At 47.8% G+C, this 20871-nt stretch overlaps 1 protein-coding gene across 5 annotated transcripts in view; it reads left to right on the forward strand.

The window, feature by feature from the left end:
* Positions 1-9735: 9735 nt before the first annotated feature.
* Positions 9736-20871, forward strand: part of MEIS2 (Meis homeobox 2) — a 225975-nt gene continuing 214839 nt past the window's right edge. For 4 of the 5 annotated variants that reach the window (XM_068965915.1, XM_068965917.1, XM_068965919.1 and 1 more), the window contains exons 1-6: positions 14014-14226; positions 15486-15718; positions 17241-17382; positions 18099-18149; positions 19148-19198; positions 19991-20140. In XM_068965915.1, coding sequence (XP_068822016.1) covers positions 14215-14226; positions 15486-15718; positions 17241-17382; positions 18099-18149; positions 19148-19198; positions 19991-20140 — 639 coding nt within the window. In that variant the 5' untranslated portion in view covers positions 14014-14214. Of the gene's footprint in view, positions 9815-14013; positions 14227-15485; positions 15719-17240; positions 17383-18098; positions 18150-19147; positions 19199-19990; positions 20141-20871 lie in introns of those variants that run through there. The other variant, XM_068965916.1, reaches the window with a different exon arrangement.

A 20871-nucleotide genomic window follows, 5' to 3' on the forward strand; every position in this document is an offset into this window, starting at 1 on the left:
CATCCCCCAGGTACCCTGGGGATCAATGCTCATCCCTCATTCTATCAACTCTGAGCATATCCCTAGCAAAGGCCAAGGTGGCATTCTGAAATCATTCATGTGAGCCTCCAGGATCACAGGGCCTGATGTAGAAAGCAAAGAGTGGATCTGGAAGAGCTGATGGTGTTAAGTATAGTTATCCTGATTTTATACCTGAGACTACTGCTGCTGCTGCTGCAGCTAAGTCGCTTCAGTCATGTCTCACTCTGTTCGACCCCATAGACGGCAGCCCACCAGGCTTCCCCATCCCTGGGATTCTCCAGGCGAGAACACTGGAGTGGGTTGCCATTTCCTTCTCCAGTGCATGAAAGTAAAAACTGAAAGTGAAATCACTCAGTCGTGTCCAGCTCTTAGCGACCCCATGGACTGCAGCCTACCAGGCTCCTCCGTCCATGGACTTTCCAAGCAAGGGTACTGGAGTGGGGTGCCATTGCCTTCTCCATACCTGAGACTACTGAGATTCGAAGAGGTTGTTTCTTGAGATCACATAATTAGCACAGGACAGACCCAGGATTCAGCTCCTCCCTGTCAGACTCCAGCACCTGGGCTCCTGACTGATCCTCAGCTAGAGAGTTCCTTTTTGTCCTTTCAGGATTAGAAACATCCTCAGAAGTGATCTAATCCAACCCTCTCCCTTAGAGATGCTTGAAAGAGATGTCTTTCCATTTAGGACATGAGCCTTGCAGAGACCTCGGTCACCTTTGAAAAGTTAGTGGTCTGTGTGGTCTTTCTTCCTGCTCCTATACTTATGTTTTATAAATCCTGACATGTAATTTTGATTTATAATCCTGTGTAAAACACTGATAGAGACAAAAAGACAAAGCTGCTAGAAAGTCAAAGGGAGAGAATAACATTTTTATTATTTTAAAAAAAAAACTCTTCTGGCATGCTCTCTAAATTAAGCACAATTAGACAATTTTCTTTGTTCAAAGAGTAATCTAGTATGGGGAGTAGAGAGGGGAGTAAACTGATGATTTTATTTCCTGGTTCACCTGCTAGAATGAGAATACAGCCCAAGACTATGCTAAATGTATTCCATCGACTGTGGAAGAAGTGAGCAAAATCCAAAATGCTTAACTGAGGTGAAACTAACAACTAATATTAAACGTATTATTCAACATCCCTGTGAGGGCCCTGAAGATAAGGAAAGGAAATTCTCATAGAGTGAGTGAATAGTCAGAGGTTGTTAATTACTCTTATGTGAGAATTAAATTTGTCTAAGAAGGAAGGCTGTAGTAATTATCTGAGGTCAAGGGGCCCATCCCCAATCTGTCTGCTCCTCTGTCAAATTGAGATAAAAGTCCCACTTAGGTCTCCTAGTAATGGGGAACTCTTCCCACACAAGTTCTTTCTGGCCTGTACAAGCTGTAGTTGCAGAAAATCTAATTCAATTGTTGGGAATATGAAACAAATCTAAAAAACAAATCTGCTATAAACTACGAATCAGAGCTGGACCAGCCCTCAATGCCCATTTAAATCCAGAATCTAATTCAACTAGAGCTGCAGATGTACTTCCTGGTATGAAGCAAGAAGGGAAGTAACAACACTGGGAACTTGGCCTGGCCCCATCCCAGGTCAGGTCCTGCACCTGGTCTGTTCTCTCTGCCTCCTGGGGGTCACAACACTAGCGCCTTCAGACACAAGGCAAGAAAGGAATGAACCTTGAGTTTCTGGCAGGCTGGAGAGGTGGCCTTGTCAGTTATCTCTGTTCCTAACAGGACCTGAGGAAGCTGTTGGGGGTGAACAGTGAGTGTTTTGACCCAGAGATGCCTCACCTTGAACTCACATACCATTTTTGTTTTGTTTAGTTTTACATCAGAGTAAGCAATTTATTGTTTATTCCACCTTCTAGGGTGGAATATCTACATTTTTGTTTTGATTGTTTGACAAACTTCTCTATTGTAACAGAATGCCTGCCCATGAGTAATGAGGTGCATGGATTTTTAAAAGGGGGGGCATTTTCTTCTTTTTTTCCAAGGAGGGCATTTTTAATGACCTCTTCAAAGGCCATCAATGAGACCTGAGAGAACACTCAGGAGAAAAGCTTGGGTTTGGAGCTCAGTTATAACTAGCTGGCTAATCATAAGAAATCTGAAAAAACCTGAGTGGAGGACATCTTTTCCAAGAAAAGTGATTGTCTTGCCTGCCTTTGAACCCCAGCTAAGCAGGTTTTTTGTTTACCTGATAATCAGCAGCAGCTTCATCACACCTTGGTAGTGAGTGAAAATGGAGTTAGGGCAGAATAAGGGTAAGGAAATTCCAGTGATGGGAGGTGAACCAGTGTTGAGGGTGTGCTCTTCAAACAAGACTTGTGCCATGCGGCTAAAAGGCCTTGTATCTCTACTTTATGAGATACAAGGTGAGAGGAGCTCATATTTAGGCCCTGGAAATATCAAGAATGTTGAACCTATCCCGAATTCACTTTCAAACCAGCTCTGACTTAGTAATTTTCCTGGTAATTTCCCCTGACTCAGGAACTAAATAAAAATAGGGGTAAAGTGGCATCTAGAAACCCATCTTTTAGGATGACGGAGTATTGCTGGGGGAGGTAGAGGAGGAGGAGGAAGGTAACAGAAGAGGAAGGAGAGATGGGAGAGGGAGGGGAAAAGGAAAAGGAGACAGGAAAAGAGAAAGAGAACTCTGCCAGTTGACTTCATTTCCACACGAATCCACCCACTCGGAGCTTCTGTTGTTGCTTTGTTTATGCAAAGTGAGCCCGGCTGAGACACAGTGAAAGAGCTAAGAGATGCATGCAGAAGAAGGCAAAAATAATTTTAAAAATGTAAATGAAACTAAAACACACACACGCACACGCACGCACGCACTCCTTTGGATCGGGACAATCCCTGCCTGCAGACTTTGAAATAAAAACACTTCGAGGAGGGGAGGGTGGGAGGCCCAGCAGCAGCGGGGAGCGTTGTCGCTGACCGAAAGAGCTCTGGTGAATATCAGGTTCGGATTAGTGACAACTCTGAAGTCACGCCGGCGGTTGGGGGAGGGAAGTTTGCCAAGGTCTCTGAACTCGACGCAAGAGCGAGCAGCTTCCCTCGGCGGGCGCGGGGCGGAGCTGAGCGTACCCAGGGAGACCTCTGTCCCGGCCAGAACGAGCCCCACCGCGCTCACACCCCGCCCAGAGACTGAGTTTGTCAGCGATCATAAAATGGGAATTGATTATTCCAGCCACCATTGATTAGGGAAGAATGCTTACTGCAGCAGCGGGGGAAAGGTTAAGAGGAAATTGACCTTCTTCCTAGGTGACATAAAGTCATTAGGTAAATGAGATATTCACACAAGAGTTTTAAAAGGTCATGCTCAATTTTTATTTGTAGCCTGAAGAGTCAACCTGGACCTTTAGTTTAGGGCAAGGACCCCGTTCTCCATCCAGGCCAAGTGGACCGCAGGAAGAGAACTCTCTCGCAGCGCAGGGCAGGGCCAAGGTTGCGGGGGTGTGTTATTTTCTTGGGAAGATCGCACTGGAATTGGCGGGGGGCCTCGGGATCCCGAGCACTGGACCTCCTGCCTGACTCGTGTGTGCGTTTCTGTGTATACGTGTGTGCGCGTGTGTACCCCTCTGGGGGGTCTGCGCTCTACGCCCGCGTCTCCACGGTTCGATTCGCCCGACAGGAAAGTGGTGTCTGGCAGAAGCGGACAATTAAAATCCTTGCCCTACCACAGCCGGCCACGTCTCACACAGAGTGAAAGTGGCTTTTTTTTTTTTTTAAGGAGAGTGAGAGATGTATTTATGCACATATTTATCCCTCTAATTATAGGAATTAATCCTCTTACTTATGACTAAAAGGTAACGTCGAAGGACGTCCCTTTGATGTGGAAAAGCATCATTTGTGACTCACATTCAGACTGATTAAGGAATAATTGTTGTTAAACGCTTTACAAGAGGAGAGTGTTTAATTGAGGGGCATTCGTAATTTTACGGCTTAGCACAAAATTAAACGTAATTAAAAACTCAGAAATTCCAACTGATTTTCCAATTATTTTTATTGTCTGAGCTAATTGTTACACAAGGGTATCACTTCTCCCCAAAGGCATTACAAAAAAAAAAAAAAAAGCAATCCTACCTTTCTCAAATTTTCAACGCGAGGATTCACAGCTTTCTTCAAGTCCAGGCCAGGTAAAGACCTTCCCCACTCTCCCTTCCGAGGTCCCGCCTCGCGCCCCTCCCTCCCTCACTGTAATTAAGCGTTTCAGCCACTCTCCCCTTCCGGTGAGTTCCTGCAACACCTTGGGATGTGAGAAAGTGATGGCAGTTCTCTTCTGCAGATCATTACAGCAAAACTGGAAGTATCTATAGAAGGCTGATGAATTTCTTGAAGTAACACTTGTCATACATGGCAGCGAGATAAAAAAAAAAAACCTAAGTAAACACAGCTCTCTGGGGGCGATCCCTCGACGCCTCTGCCTTCGAGTGTATGGCAGGAGGGAGGTAACACGCAAACACGGACTGGGAGACGTTTATAAACGTGCGCACGAAGACATGCAGATGCACGCAGAAAACTTTTTTTTTTGGCCAAGGCTTCTCAGATTGTGAAATTTTTTTCTACTATCGGGATTACTGAAATAAAGCAAAGCTATCCTTGTATATATGGCTTCTCTTAATGTCCAAATAGATTTATTTAAATACACCAAAAGGTTTATAAAAAGTGCTTCAGTATTACAGAAACACATCCTCACAGATAGTCCAGAAGTGGCCCTGTCTTTCCTATCAGTCTTGGAGGGAATCCTAGAAAACAAAATAAAAAGCATAAAATTAGGCAGAATATGAATTTATAAATTTCAATTAGTCTAGACTGAGAGTAGTGGAGTAGTGGAATGTTTGCATTTCACTAGTTTATCTGTAATTTTTTTAGGATAGAGACTTCAGTGGATTCAAGCTTTCTATCTGACTTTCCCATCCACCCCTCATAAAATAAATGATTGCCTCTGATCTGATGTGCCAGGTGAAAATGGGTAGAATTAAAACTGTCAATTCTGCTTCCAACTTGTGTCTTTTGATTGAGTTCAAAAGCTTTTAAAGGTAAAACGTGCCGATCATTTATATGTATTGTTTCTTTTTCTCTTATCACAGCTTTTAACTGAAAAGAAAAAGTATATTTCCAAATTCATTTTCTCTGGAAGATTTGAATCTCCCAGGTAATTTGATGATGGAGCCTAACACATGTGATCTCCTGTGCCCAGTGAAGCCCGGTTTACAAGAGTGCAGTCAAAGAGGTACAGTGAAGTCTGGTTTTTTGGTTTTCTACCTAAACAGTTTACTTGGAGTTGAGATGAGGCTATTTGAATCAGAAGCTTTCCAAGTGCTTGTTGTTGTTCAGTTGCTAAGTCCTGTTCGACTCCATGCGATCCCATGGACTGGAACATAGTGCAAGTGCTACAATACTACTCCAAGGGCTATAATACTATTTTGGAGGAAAGGTTGGAGTAGGCAGAGTTGGAAAGAATGGAGGAAGGATCTCTGAAAGTTAGAAATGGTGAAAAAGACATGTAATCCGATGTGGAAAATTGAGTAAAGAAGGCACTGCACACTGTAGCTGAGGCAAAGATTGCTGAATCCTTTGAAGAAACTGACATGGATTTTCCAGAGCTGGGAGGAAAGAGAGAGATGGATTGGGGGTGGGGGAATCCTAGAGTGGGCATTTTATGTAAATGAGTAAATTCGAAATGTAGTACAAATCCAGTATAGTAAAACTGACAGTTCTGACAGTATTGACAACATAAATATATGTTTGAACACTGCACTTTCAGACACTTAACCGATGAAGCAATAAAAAAATTCGACTACAATATTTCAAATAATCGACATTGATGTTTTGATACATCATTTTTATACTCCAAATCGATCTATCACTCTGGGGCTGGTCAATTTTAAGTAAAAATGGGCTGCAACTATTTGCACCTTGGCTAATGATGACCTAATAACAGCCCTCAATTAATTATATCTAAATTGTGCTTTCTTTCTTCAGGATGAGAGCAGGAGGGGGCAATTCTTGAGGAACAGAACCTACACTTGAGTCATCCTCCACCCTCCTTTCTATTCTATTTTTGAGATTGTGGGGAGGGGAGAATTTTAGAGGTGGCAAGAGGTCTTTGTGTGATCAAAGTCATTGCAGGCTGAAGGCCCCTAGCTTCAGGTAGCTACTGATTGGGTCTTGTACTGGGGATATGGTCCTCGCTTTTACTTCTCAAGGTCAAAACTAAATTTTAGAAAATGCAGTCACAAAGTTGATCATATGATTGCACTTTCATGCAATCACAAAGTCCCCCAGGTCCCATACTGTTTCATCCGTTTCAAGAACTAGATGGAAGAGATTTCCTCAAAAAGAGAGGACTAGAGATGTCTCTAAGGCTGAGTGTGTGGAGGGGTGTGTGACTTGTGTGTGCGTGTATGAAAGAGAGAGAGAATTTTAAAGTACCAAATTGGAGCTGAATCTCTCCTTCTGCCCCTGTCCCCTCTAACTCTCCACCCTATGCTAAAGGTTTACCAGCTACTGGTTTTTTCTTTTTTCTTTAAGCTACAAATAAGGAAGACAAATCTCTTCCAGAAAGGAGGGAGAACACTGATGAGTACTGCATCCTCAAGCACATTCCCCGAAGTCTCTGTTGTCTTTTTTTTCTTTGCCCTCTGGGGTTTCCAGTGAGCTTTCCTACTTCCACTTTTCTTTCCACTCCTCTCCAAATTTGATGTGGTAGTGACGGTGGGAGAGGGAGAATAAAACTAATTTATTATTATTTTTTCAAATAATTTATTATTTTTTAAATCCTGGACAGGCCCAGGACATAAACTGGAGCACTCTGCTGTGCTGTAAGGCGGTGGAGGGAAGGGGGGCCGGCTGGCGCCCCCAACCCCAGCCCTCTTCCGAAGGGCTATTCTCACCCCTGCACAAGCCCCGACCCTTCAGTCAAACTCGCATTGAGACTCGGCCTTCTGACCTAAAACTTAGCCGGGCTCCACTAGACTGGATTCCAGCGTCTGACTTCTTTCCTCTAAACGTCACAAATGCAGTTTATGTCCTTCCAAACCACCGCCGGCTGAGACGATGAGACTTAAGCAACGCGTTAAACTACAGTAAGATGTGAATCAAAGGAAAAGGACGTGCATGGCCCACGTTGTTGGGTGAAGGTGGGAGTCCTAGAAGAGCTCCCCCGCCTGAGCATCACCTGGTTCCGGTGGTGTCAGCCTCTGACCGGGTCTTTCCAGCTGTCTGCCCGGCAAATGGGGTTGGGAACTAGGAAGGGGACAGTAGGAACGCAGGAAAGAGAGAAAGAGGGGACAGAATCAAGACTGCGTTGGAGATAAGAGAAAGAGAAGGCGAGAGGAAGATGAAAGGAAGGAAAAGAGCGCGGGAAGGAGCCAGAGACAGCGAGAGCTAGCGCACGTCGTGCTTGGAGCCCCGCCAGATAGCGCTAGAGGGCTATTTATTGAAATACTTTCCTACTGCGAGATAGGATAGGAGCTAAAATTGGGAGAAATAAGAAATAAGGCAGAGCAAAAGGAAAGAAAGTACAATCATTCCACCCCATCTTATTTAAGAAGAGAAATTGTGGGGTGCCTTGTTATTAATGGGGGGAGGGGTGCGTGGTAGAAAGCCTAAGTGGGGAAAGGACCAAAACAAACAAAAAGAGGTCCCCTTCGTCTCTTGATCCCAACTAAGAAGAGAATAAGCAAAGTTAACAGGTAAGAAAGCAAGTGAAATTCGTCCTAGAGCAACTTTCAGAGCTGCCGGTTTCATGGCTGGGAAGGTCAGGAACAGTTCACAAGGATGAGCCCAGCTTTATAGAGAGATGTTTTTAAAGTAATAGATGACTGCAAGGGGGTGGGGAGTGGGAGGCAAACACGTTATTGAAAACACCAAATAAAATATATATCAAAAATTCCAACTGTCAGCCAGCAGGTTGGAACAGAAAGAGAACCCCTTTGCCTTTGTCCTAGCGATGCTGGGTTCAGGGCTGTGTCTGCAGGGCCGCAACCAAACTCCTTGAATAACAATTTCTACTCTGGGAGGCTTGGAGAAGAGAGCTGGACTACAAAAATTCCCTGTTGCATTCAGAAACCAAAGAACAGTGAAGCAGATGGGGAGAGAAGACCTAGTGACCGAGGCGGAGGCCGGGGAGGGAGAGAGAGGAAGAAGAAAATATTCGGATCCTATTTACTTGCTCAGGTCAGTAATGCAAGAAAACTTCTTTAAAAGCATAATTTATTCTAAGATATTGATTTAGTTTTATTCTAAAAGTCCAAGCATCTCACATCTATCTTCTCATTTTAAAATGGCACTTTCCTTTTACCTGAAGGAATTTTTTTGAATTAAAGTAATAATTAGTATCTTTCTTCCAAACCAGCCAAGAGAGCCTCCACAAATAAAAATTAACCTATAGAGGGAAAAAAAAACAAACAAACAAACCCAAACCCTGCTTAATCTAAAATAGCTCAATTCAAAACATTAACTAAAGTTACAAATAAGATTAAGGGTGGATCTATTTGTTCCTCTAGCAAGGTGCCAATTGTTCTGACTGTTGTAAGAAGACAAAAAGGTTTTAAGCCCTGTGATTTTAATACACAGATTAACACTTCAGACTTTACAGTTCTGAGGAATTTGGAGTTTTCTGTGCTGAGGATCTATAACTTTTTAGGTAAAAAAAGGAGGTAAGGACGCTTAAGTTCCTACAGGAAGGTGGGCAAATTCACCCAAAAGTAGAGTCTAGGTTCATAGATGCTCATTTCAAATTACTCTCCATAAAGCCAATGCCCTTTAAATTAAGTAACTGTAAGGCAATTCAATTATTCTTTTAACATCTTGAATGTTACCTATAATATCATTCCATGTTGAGACAAAAAGAGAGAGAGAGAGAAGGAAAAGTAGAAAAGAAGCAGTTCTCAGAAGTCTTGGGGATGCTCCAGTAAGCAAGAGGTGATTAAAAACAGACCCTCAAGTTTGAAAGGCCTAATTCCCCCTCCCATTCACCTCCACCGGATCAGGTCCCCTCCCTTCACCTTTTTTTTTTTTTCTTTTTCATTCAGTGCCCCCACCCCGACTCCAAAGCTCAGTAACCGATTTGGGATTCTGAAGAAATAGACTTCAGCATCCATATTTGTTCTGGGGCACTTGTAAAATGCGATTTGTAGAAGGTCTTCAGCCTTCTGATTGTCTTTGAATTGTTTTTACTGAAACAGATCTTTTGCAGTTAATGAGTCCCCACGCAGCTGGACAGCTCCTCTCGGACACTAAGAACTCTAACCCCAAAATGACCCCAATTTGACACCGCAAGATGAAATTTTACCGCCTGTTAAAACCATTTCCAGCCTGAGCAAAAGGGGCTGACTATTGACGGAGGTGTGTGCCGCCTCCTGCGACCCCCATCTCACGCCCGTCTCCCGGCCCTGCCCCACCTACTTTTCCTTTACCCCAAACGTGGCAGAGCAGATGAGCCTCGAAGTCCCGGAAGGGTTTTGGAGGCTGAGAACGGAGCATCAGCAAGATACTATCCCGGACTAGAAACCAGAAAGCCTGCGTACTCTACTGCTTTTGAGTAGTTTCAATGGGACTGCAAAACTGGGAGTTAGGGGAGACCATGAAGTTCTTAAATGTTCTTCAGTTCTATTAATAAAACATCAGCAAGTTGGTGATTAAAAGTAATCGTCCTTTGAATTCATCAGATTGACCAAGAATGGACATCGTGAATCACCTCCAACTTGATCTTGTGTGTAACTGACTGCACTGCGATGCTATTTTAAACTAACAGTTTCATAATTACGTGCAACTAGGTAAGTGAAATCTCTTTAGTCGCATGAAATTCGGGATTCTCCCTTTAAGAAACTGGTAAAATTTTAAATGACAGATTTTCCTCCTGGAAGACTTCACTTTTAACATTCTCACACTTCGTAACTAATGTCTTTGGAGTTAAGGATGATTGGTTGGTTTTTTCCTTAACAGAATCTCAAAATGTTCTATTTCTCTCTCCCTCCCACCTCTGACCAAATTGTCCTAATTACTTGCTTTAATGTATTCAATAAAATTCGAAAGTAGTTACAGAATATCAGAGCAAGAGAGAGAGACAGGGAGAGAAAGGAAGAAAGAAGTTCAGATTAAAATGCCTTCTGCGTCGCCCAAAGGATGAAAACACATGAAAAAAGAATTCAAACTTTTTTCTTTTGTAAAACTCAAGATGATCACGGAATAATCAACCCATTATTAGCTCAACAACTGTTTGAAAATATAGAAACCATCAATTGGTCTGAATTGTTTTTTACTCGATGCATTGCCGTGGAAGATTTTAAAAAATCTTCGTGTAATTTTTCTAAATAAAGGCTGTAGGAATGCTACTCACTTCACAATATCATTAAGAAAAAAAAATGTAATGGTAAGAGAAGAAGATAGCAACTTCGAATGTTTAAACTGCGATGCAGAGGTTCGGTTCCAAGCTGATTTTTTCAAAATCAACATTTTCAAGGAAATTGAGATCCTTTAAAAAAGAAAAGTAATTGGCGCCTCATTGCTTACTATATAGGACACTTAAAACAATAATAACCCTACTGGCGACAAATATGCAATATTGATAACAGGAACAGTTAGAAGAGTTAAAAACTTAAAAACTGAGTACAAACTTCTCAGCTAGCGGCGCTGCACTGGGACCGTGGATCCACCAACATAAAGACCTCTGCTAAGTCGAAAATGCTCCGTAGCGAGACCAGTCTGATTTTTTTCTTTCTCGGTCATCTTCCCGCCTCGGATTAACCGAATTCGAACAACTACCTCTTGTTAATAAAATTCTGGAGGTCAACTTTTTCTTCTCTTTTGCATCTTCTTTTTTTTTTTACTCACCTTTCCTTATATGTCCATGAGCAACTCAGCAACAAATACGAAGGATGCTTTTAATCTTGCAGTTCTTCTGGGAAGACAAAATGAGGAGGTGGATGGGGAAGGACCCTCCTCCCAACGTTCAGGTTTCTCACCAGTCCGCTCTTACCGGCTTGAAGCCTGGCTTACGAGTTACTGGGAACCTGGGCTAGACTCTCATCCCGAGGCTCCGCGCGCCCGGCTGTCCTCGCTGCGGCCACCGCGGGCAAATACTGCGCGATCCATGGCCCCACTTCCTGACGTCGCCCTACCCTCGCCTCTGCAAGTCCCTCCGCACTATCTTTCTTTTATATGTGAGGGCCGATTTCCCGCAGACATCATTGTTATGATGGCTCATTTAATCAAACTGTTTAATTGCTCCAGTAATCACTATCATCATCACAGGTGCTCAATCATTCATCATTTTTGGAGGGTTTTATTGACCTCCCGAGCTCATTCCCCAACCCTATTAAAATCGGGCCAAATTTCTCCGACTCCGCTTGGAGTCTCTGCAGGCTGCTATCTAAGCTCAATTGAGTTGCCCGAAAGCTTACAGTGAAGCAGAGAAGATATAAGGGGGACTTTAAAAAAGAAAAGCCTATCAGCCTTTTCTCACTCTCTCCCTCTCATATTCTCATTCTCTCTCATTTTCTCTCTCTCTTGTGTGACACACACACTACTTTATTCCTTTATTCTCCTTGCGCTCCCCTCCCCTCCCCACCCCCCATCTCTCGGAAAGTCGGTCAAAGCCCAGCGCAGAGGATACGCTACTTTCTATTCTCCAGAATGGGTTTAAAGTTGGAGAAGGAGGCAGCTGTTGAGGAACAGTCTGTTTTCAATTCTCTAGGATCATGAACCACGGCGAGAGCGAGGAGTTGGGGAGAGAGGGCGCGCTCCGAGCGCAGGGCCTGGCTGCTGGGCTGCCTGGAGCCAGGGGACGGCGGAGGATGTAGAGCGGAGCGCGCGGGGAGACCGTAGCTCCGCCCCCAGCTCGGGGCTCCCAGTGATTGACACGCAGCCGCCGGGATACCCGCGGCGCGGAGGTGAGGCTGGGAGTAGCTCCAGCCAGGGATTCGGAGAGACACCAGCTAGAACTACTTTCTACGCAAACCGTGTGGGATAGCTACCTTCCCCCCACACATACAGATTCTTTTCATTTTCGGAAAAGTTCATTCGGAATTGGCCCCATCTTCCAGATCGCCCTAAATTGCCCGATGTAATTAACACAGCCATTAGCCAGCGGTACCTCGCCCTGGCCTCCGCGCCCCGGGCGACCGCAACAAAGCTGGTCCGGGAGTGCGGGCCAATCCTCCACGCTAGGCATCTTTTTTCTCTTTCTCTCTCCCCCTCTCTCTCCCGCTCGCTCCCATGCTTCCCAGCTCTAAGTGAGATCCACTTCGGAGTCGCACACCAGTCGCGCTCGCGTGTACACATACACCCACAACACACACACACACACCCATTGGCAACATCAGACAACATCAAGTTCCCAAAAGACTCTCTCCCCACTTCCTCCCTCCAGATTCCTCTGAGGCCCCCAAAGACTCTCCGTGGTGACCCTCGTCCGCACAGCTTGGAGGGAGTGCTCTTTGAGTTAAGCTGGTTTCTTCTTGTCCTAGTAAAAAAAATGAATGTTGACAACAAGGGTCCAGGCTCTGCACAGGGAAGAAAGTACCACTTAAAAACAAAAACAAAACTCTGGCCGGGCGTTGGTACGGTCTCCAGATCCTGCTGCCTCTGAGTGTAAGCAGAAAGCCTTCGGGGCGCGACAGTCGGCTGGTAGAGGAGTAGGGGGCCGCGGAATTAAAAGGAACAAAAGCAGGAGCGCCATGCCAAACGTCCCCGACACGACCCCGTTAGGGAGGAGCCGGGAGTGATGGGGAAATGAACTAGAAGTTTTAGAGAAAAAAATAAAAAATCTGAAGCTGTACCGTACTTTCCCTGTGGTTTTCTGCAGTTTTCCTCTCTGCGCTCTCCCTGTCTTCTTCATTCTCTTTCTCTCTTTCCCTCCCTCTCTCCTCACGTGCGCGCGCGCGCGCGCACACACAAGCTCACACACACAAACGCGCACACACACATATACACACACTCCTCTTCCTCCCTCCCCTCCTCCCCCCGCGCCATCCCCGCGGAGGAGCAGCCTCGCTGATTTGCTCGGGTCTGCTGGGCTCCTGCCTCCCCTCCCCCTTCCGCCCCCCGCCTCCCCCGCCCCCCCAACCGGGGCCGTCCGATCGCACTCGCTGCATATCAGAGGCTCCGCGCGGCGCGCTCCTCCTCGCTCCCGCTCCCCACTCCCGGGATGTGTCTCCGCCGTACGACGGGCTATGGCCACCACGACTTCCGGGTTCCGTCATTTCGTTCTCCCGCCGCCGACCCGCGCCGCCAAACTGAGGCTCTTCTATAAGCCAGGCAGCAGCCAACCTGCCAACACCTACTGACACTCACTCATCTCCCAGAGAGAGAAAGAGAGCGAGAGAGAGCGAGCGCGAGAGAGCGAGCGCGAGTGAGAGCGAGCGAGCGAGCGAGAAAGAGAGAGAGGGAGAGACAAAATACCTACCAAGAAAGGGGGGGAGGAAGTCCAATTTTTGCAAACTATTCGTTTTTTTTCTTGATTTTTCCCCTCCTGCTTTCTTTGAACGATACTTTAAAGAGAGAGGATCATATTATAGATACAGCGGGGGCAAAGCTAAAAGAGGGGGGAGGGGGAGGAAAAAATACAAGAAGCAGAAACCCCTCGCGGAGTTTTACTGGAAGAAAAAAACGGGTCTGAAAGATTCCTCCTCTTCATCATCATCAACCATCATTCATTCACTACCTTGACATTCCGGGCTTTGATTGACAGCTGGAGTGGCAAAAAGCCATGAAACACGACAGTTCGGTTACATGTGGGCTGCTGACGGGCCGCTCGTAACCTTCAGTTCGGGGGCTTAACAATTTTTTTTTTCTTCTTTTTCTTCTTCTTTTTCTTTTTTTTTTTTTTCCAACTGAGGGGAAGAGAAGAGAAAGAGGGGGAAAGGAGGACCGAAGAGGAGGAGGAGGGGAGGGGGGAGGAGGAGGAGGTGGAGGAGGAGGAGGAAGATCAGGAGGAGGAGGAAGAAGAGGAAAAAAGAGAAAAAGAAGAAATATCACAGGAAAAAAAAAACTCTTCGTTGTCTTGCCTGGGCTTTTTTTTTTCCCCCTAAAAATAACATTGGAAAATTGGGAGAAGTCTCCTTGGTTTGGAAAAAAAAAAAAAAAAAAACAGGAATCTTCAGCCTAGATCACTTTCTTATCCGGACTGGGATATTAAATATACGACACATCCAGGAGTTTATTGGAGCGCAGACTGATGGCGCAAAGGGTAGGTTTAAATCTCCAACACTTACCTAGATATAAATCCTCTCCTAAGAGGGGCCTGTCCCGGTGCCTCCTCTCCCTTCAACGCTGCTGCTGCTCGCTGCTTGATGATGGCGGCCAGTATTTTAAAAAAATAGCAGCAAAATTATTCATCGGCTTCTTTTCCCCCCCGTGCCTCTGCGTGTGTGCGAGTGTGTGTGCGTGCGTGTGTGCGTGTCTGGGCGCGCGTGTTTCAGCGCTGTGCGAGCGGGCGGGCGGCGAGTGCGTGTGAGTGGTGTGTGTGTGTGTGCGAGTGCAATTGTTACACGCTTTCGCCTCGCTCCAGCTTTTACCCCAGCAGCGCGATTCCCCCGGTTCTCCTGCTGCCGCCGCTGCCGCTGCTGCGCCGCTGCTGCCGCTGCTCCCGCGGCTCGGGGCGGGCACCGGCTGCGTAGGAGCCGCCGCCGCCGCCGGGGCCGCCGCTGGGGCCGCGCTGCCGCAGCCGCTGCGCCGCCGCCTAGACTAGCCTGGGCTGCTTGTTTTGTCTCTGAAATTGACAAGGACGCAGGGAATCCGCTGCTAAATAATGTTTCTGGTAACTTTCACGTTATTCCCCCCACCCCCCACCCCCACCCTCCGCTCCCTGCCCCGGGGGAGGCACTGGCCCCAGTCTTCCCTCGTCCTCGGCGTTCTCGTCCTGATTATTAGCGTTTTTCTTCTCTTTATTTTGTTTCATTTCGCTTTTTGATTTATTGGATCCTCTGGAGGAGACGAAGGGGGGTTAGGGGTGGGAACCGGGGCTTCCTCCTCTCACTAACTCCACTTCTCCCTCGGTTGGCTCGCTACGGTTCTGCTGCCTCCGGCCCGAGCGGGACCTCCCGGCGCCCCTCGGTCCCCGGCCTCACCGCCCCCTCTCCCTGCTCTCAACGCTGCTCTGGGTTCATACTTTTTCTTTTTCTTTTTTTTTTTAATTTAAAAACACCCACCCTCCCAACTTTCAACTCCGTTGTTTCGGCTGGTTTGGTTTCTGTGTGCTCAACTCGTGCTGGGTACTTCTTCCTGACTTTGTTTTTATTTGTATTTTCCTCTCTCTTTTTCTCCTGCCTCCCCCTCCCGCCCCCTCCTCCTCTCTCTTCTTCCCTCGGCTTTCTCCCCCTCTCCTCTCTCTTCCTTCCCCACTTCTTTGCTCGCTCTCTTCTCCCTGCTTCCTTTCCTCTCCTCCCTCGGCTCCCCTGGCTCTGTCTCACCTCCCGCGCCCCCCGCCCCTCTGCCGGGTTCTGACAGTACGATGAGCTGCCCCATTACGGCGGGATGGACGGAGTAGGGGTGCCTGCTTCCATGTACGGAGACCCTCACGCGCCGCGGCCGATCCCTCCGGTTCACCACCTGAACCACGGGCCGCCGCTTCACGCCACGCAGCACTACGGCGCTCACGCCCCGCACCCCAATGTCATGCCGGCCAGTATGGGATCCGCTGTCAACGACGCCTTGAAGCGGGACAAGGACGCGATCTATGGGTAAACCAGCCCCCACCCCCTCCCGACCCAGCGGACGGTGTGAGTGTGAGTGCGAGTGTGTGTGTGTCTCCGTGGGGGATGAGGGGTTGGCCGACTAAGTGGGGAGTCACTGCTCCTTGGGGTGGGGGGCGAGAACCGTTTGCCATAGGAAAGGACAGTGCAGGGGGCGGAGGGGGGAGGGGGCGCTGCTCTTCTGCCCCTTGACTATGAGTCCCGGCAAGATTTGGCTTCGTCTACCCTCAAGGCCCCGCCACTCTGGACCCCATAGCCGGGAGTGACTGAGTCCTCACAATCTGGCCAGGGCCTTCTCCCCAAGGACGGGATTCCTGGCCAAAGGACGCAGAGCTGGGCCCCCTAACAGAGGCCCTGAAGAAGGAGAAAGTTTCCTGCCCATGAGGAGCAACTTTTTTTTTTTTTTCTTTTCTGTTTCCTATCGAGAGTCCGGGAGTCACTAAATGCAGCTTGAGCTGGGATCAGGGCTGCTACGGCCGGCCAGGAAGTCCTAATCACCCTCTTCTTAATTCTCTGTAAATAAAGGGGGCAGACCTTGAAGTGCAGCGGGGTGGAAGGGACTGCTGCTTGCATAGAGGCGCTCTTGAGGGGAGTGAGGGAGATGGCTGGAAATTATTTTAAATTCTGAGAGAACTCAGGGAGGGCTGGGATTGCGCGGGCCCAGCATGTACCACTCGGGCTGTCCCGGCGGAGGGTAGGTGAGGGGAAGGCTGTGGGATGCGGAGGGGAGGGGACAGTCAGTAAACAGCAACTGTGCCTGAAGCAAGAGGCCGCCAGCATCCCAAAGTGTAGCTAAACCGCCCGGAGGAACACAAAGGGCAGACGCACACGCTCACTTCCAAGTTATAACACTCGATTTATCTATTTTTGCCTGCTGGAGAAGTGTGGTCTTGGGAAGGAAGCTCTTCTGCGTGTACCTCATGCAACTGGACCCCACATCCAGGCTTTTACTAGAAGTGGACCCAACAAGTTCATAAGGCGAGGGGGTGGAGAGGTTAGATTGAGGAAACATCACTGCTGAGGGAGGCGGCGGTTGTAGGTGAGCCTTGGGCCTCCTGTGACTTCCCCTATGCAGAAGTTAAAGCAGTCTTGGATTTCACCGACTGTTCCTCTCTTGGGAGGTCAGGGCTGGGTCTCAGGGGTTGGTTGGACGGCCTTTGTAGAGTGGGGAGTGGGTCTGGTTCAATTCCGGGCTCCAGACTGCCTCAGCTTACTGGATGCTTCCTTACGTTCGACCCGAGGCTGTTTATACTCGGAGGGCTAAAAGTGGCCAGGGGCCTCTCCCACCACATCTGAGGGAGTCCTGAGCTGAGGGAAAGGGCCCGGCCGTTTCTCCTTTCTGTTTCTGGCCCAGGCTCGGCCGCCTGAAGGAAGGACTGTAAAGTGTGATGCGTGTCTGTGGTAGTAAGGAAGGAATCCGAACCCTCCAAACTTGTTGATTACAGTTCTTGCTCCTTCCCCTCTGCACCCCGTCTCCGTGTGTGTGTCTCTGCGTGGCGCTGCCCGTTAGGCACCCGTTGTTTCCTCTGTTAGCTCTGGTCTTTGAGAAGTGCGAGCTGGCGACCTGCACTCCGCGGGAACCCGGAGTGGCCGGCGGAGACGTCTGCTCCTCCGACTCTTTCAACGAGGACATCGCGGTCTTCGCCAAGCAGGTCCAACCTTCTTGACCCACTAGCCCTCCTGCAGCCCCCCACTCCCCCCCTCCCCTTTCCTCGAGCTTTACTTAAAAGAGGAGGAAGAGGCTGGGACACCCGATCTGTACCTCCGGCCCAGTCCGCGCTCTGCGCCTCCTCCCCATCCTTGAGCCTGGAGGCGAATTGGAAGAGGAGATAAATATGGGTGTTTGTTTTTCCCCCCAGCCAGGAATACAGGGGCTCGACCCTCGAATTAAAGTTGACCTGCTCCTAATCTGGGGCTTGGCCTTTTCCCCCGCCTGCAGCTACTTGAACAAGAATTGGGGATAGGGGCTTTGAGGGCCCCCGAGAGTGCCCGGGAGGGAAGGAAGCTGGGCGCCTCTCTGGGCTGTCGGCGCCGGCGCGGAGGTGAGAGAGGCTGCAAAACCCAGCCCCGTGGACAGCAGGATAAGCGGGTACCCGGGCCCAGAGAACCGCCCTGAGATCTGGGCTCCAGCTCGGCGGTTCCAGGTACCCCTTCATGGGGCCAGGATCCGAAGGTCCAGATTCCTTTTCAACCGTCCCTACTGGGCTTTTTTTTTTTTTTTTTCATGTATTTTACCAAAGCGCCTCTTTTCTCAGCCACTGCCCCTCCGCCATCCCCACTCGCACACGACAATTTAGTCGGTGACAAGGGTTTTTTTCCTTTTAAAATGGAGTGATAATTCATGCTGACTTTCCCCTGCTTCCTATAGGTTCGCGCCGAAAAGCCACTTTTTTCCTCAAATCCAGAGCTGGACAATTTGGTAAGGCTCACTGTGGCTCGCCTGTCCCCAACCTGGGCCCCCTCCCCTGCCCAGAAGCACCCGCTTTTCCCCCACGGACCTCCGGGGAGTTTGAGCAGAGCCCTCCTTTTGAAGCTCCAGAGCGACGGGGAGGAAGGGAACAGCTTAGCGCCCCCGCCGGGGAGCTGGCAGTGAGGGGTGGGTTGGACGTCAGGGCGCGCGGAGCCCCTGGGAGGCAGCGAGCGGGGACGCGGCGCCGAGCGCGAGAGCAGGGGATGCGCCCCAGGTCTCGGCCCCGGGAGCTAGGCGACGAGAAGTGAGTTATTTCCTCTGTTTGCCGGGGCAGGCGGCCGAGCCCGGGGCAGCTTACCCGAAGGAAGTAACCGCCTGCGCGGCGGAGGGCGGGCCGGGAGGTGGGCGGGGAAGGGGGGCGAGGGGCAGACCAGCGCAGGCCACTTTTAGGTGCGATTCTTTTGCTAATTTGCACAATTTCAATATTAAAAGTACTTAAATCCGCTTTCAAAGGCCCTGCCTCGCCATTCATCTGGAGTATTTCCTTCTTTAGTAAGGAGGGATTTCGCAGGGTGTGCTGTTCTAAAAAGCTTTCTCTCTCTAGAGAAACGACTTTTTTTCTTCCTTTCTTTCTCTCTTCTTTTTCTTTTTCTTCTTTTTTTTTTAAGTTGGCCTGAGGTCCAGAGAGGGGACAGTTAAACAGGACTCAGGAGGAGAAAGGCCTGTCCTTGGGAAGGCAGCCCTTGCAGATAGCTCAGTACACGTGAGGAGCAAAGATACTAAATGCCTTGGCATAGGTTGAGTCAGATTCCCACCCCGGAGCCAATGAGGCAGAGATGATCAGTAATCACTTGGTTTTCCTGACGATTTCTTGATGTGTGGGTTTTGCCTGGCCACTTGTCTGCGTCTTCTCCCAACCCAATCCCCTCACCATCCCCCCACTAGGAATTTCCGAGTGGCAGCAGTCACAGAGCCTTAACTCCACACTCTAAAAACTTTTCTTCCAGATGATACAAGCAATACAAGTACTAAGGTTTCACCTTTTGGAGTTAGAAAAGGTAAGCAGGAAACGACATTCCCCACTTTGATTTAGTCACTTCCCTCTCCTGGTGGAGTTGGGAGTGTTTTTAACAAACCTCCAGTCTGAGCACCTGGAGAGATTTTGAGCAACTTGTTACCTAGTCTTTCCCTCAAATTGCTCTTCAAACCCAGGGGCTCGGAGGATGGGTGAATTAAGACAACCCTGCCTTTTAAAGTAGCCGCCTCCCCCCCCCCTTTATTTTCCCCCAGGCATTGAGGATTATTTTGAAATGCAGCAAACCATTTGTGTTACTGGACATTCAGCCTGCTTGCGTCTCTATTAGGCCCAGGGCATGCATTAGGTGCTAGCAGAGGGAATCATTCTGGCTAGGGTGTCTTTACATAGCTCTGCAGCTCAATCATTTTCTCCTGAAAACATACAAAATTCCTAGCTTATTGAATCGCAAATGCTAATGCTGTTCCCAGTTCCTGCATCCTTACGTTTTGATGTTATCATCAAATCGGATTTTCCCCCCAAGGAGTCCCAACCTGAACCCAGTTATTTCCAGTCCTGTTTCTGTTCCCTTTATTGTAACTTGTTGCTCAGGGAAGTCTCTCGAGAATAATATCTGCTACAACAATTGCTCTATTGTTTCCTTGCCTTCAACTATTACACCCATTAATTAGAGTTAGTTTGGGAGACATGGCACTGTTGCTCTTTCCAAATGTAACCTTGCAACCTGGTACTTTTTCCCCTTAAAAAATGAAACAAAACCATGACAACAACAACAACAACACAAGCTGAACCCTCCACCATGACCTCCTTCTAGGTCCATGAACTGTGTGATAACTTCTGCCACCGGTACATTAGCTGTTTGAAGGGGAAGATGCCTATAGACCTCGTCATTGATGAAAGAGACGGCAGCTCCAAGTCGGATCACGAAGAACTTTCAGGCTCCTCCACAAATCTCGCTGACCATGTAAGTCTGTGAGCTTTTGGCATTCTTTTAAGACCACTGGGCACAGCAGTTTTGAAAATTTTGTTGCAACCTCTAGCTCCACTGACTTAGGTTTCCTTTTTAAAATAAAAAATTTGGTCTCTCTGGGAGTCTTTTCCTCCCTTTCTCACTACTTCTTCCACACCTTTCATCTGTATTTCCCTTTTCTTGGACCCCTTCCTTATTTATGTTGAGAATTAAAAAAAAAAAAAAAAACAGCAAGTTAATAGAGTGATTTGTGCTTCTAATGTGTAAAGTTTCCTGGATTTGGTAACTTGAGTGTTAGCAAATTGTCTGCTTGATACGGTGACCGCTGCCTTTTCTGTTTTCTCAATTCTGTAATCAGTGCAGCAGGGAGAGAAGGAGGCAGGAAAGTTAACTGGACAGGATGGGAGAGAATTGGGGAGCAAGGACTGATTTTTCAGTTTCTCGCAGAGATGGCAATTCTGAGAATTATTGTAAATCTTGCATTGCATTTGAAATAAAAGGAGTGAACCCATTCTAGTTTTCTGAGCTTATGCTGTATAGAAACTTATTGTCAGTGTATGAACTAACTGCCAAGTGCCTGAAGCATCTTGGTAATAAAAGACAGTAACCTTGATGAAACAAATATTAACAATGTATTACAGAAAGCTGAAGGGAATTGTGATTGAGTAAACATAGGTTAGTGGTTGAATTTTAACACTTAAAAGAGTTGGTGAATGAGAACGGAG

The sequence above is a fragment of the Capricornis sumatraensis genome, chromosome 2 (assembly GCF_032405125.1).
Source record: "Capricornis sumatraensis isolate serow.1 chromosome 2, serow.2, whole genome shotgun sequence".
In the NCBI taxonomy this organism is placed as follows: domain Eukaryota; kingdom Metazoa; phylum Chordata; class Mammalia; order Artiodactyla; family Bovidae; genus Capricornis; species Capricornis sumatraensis.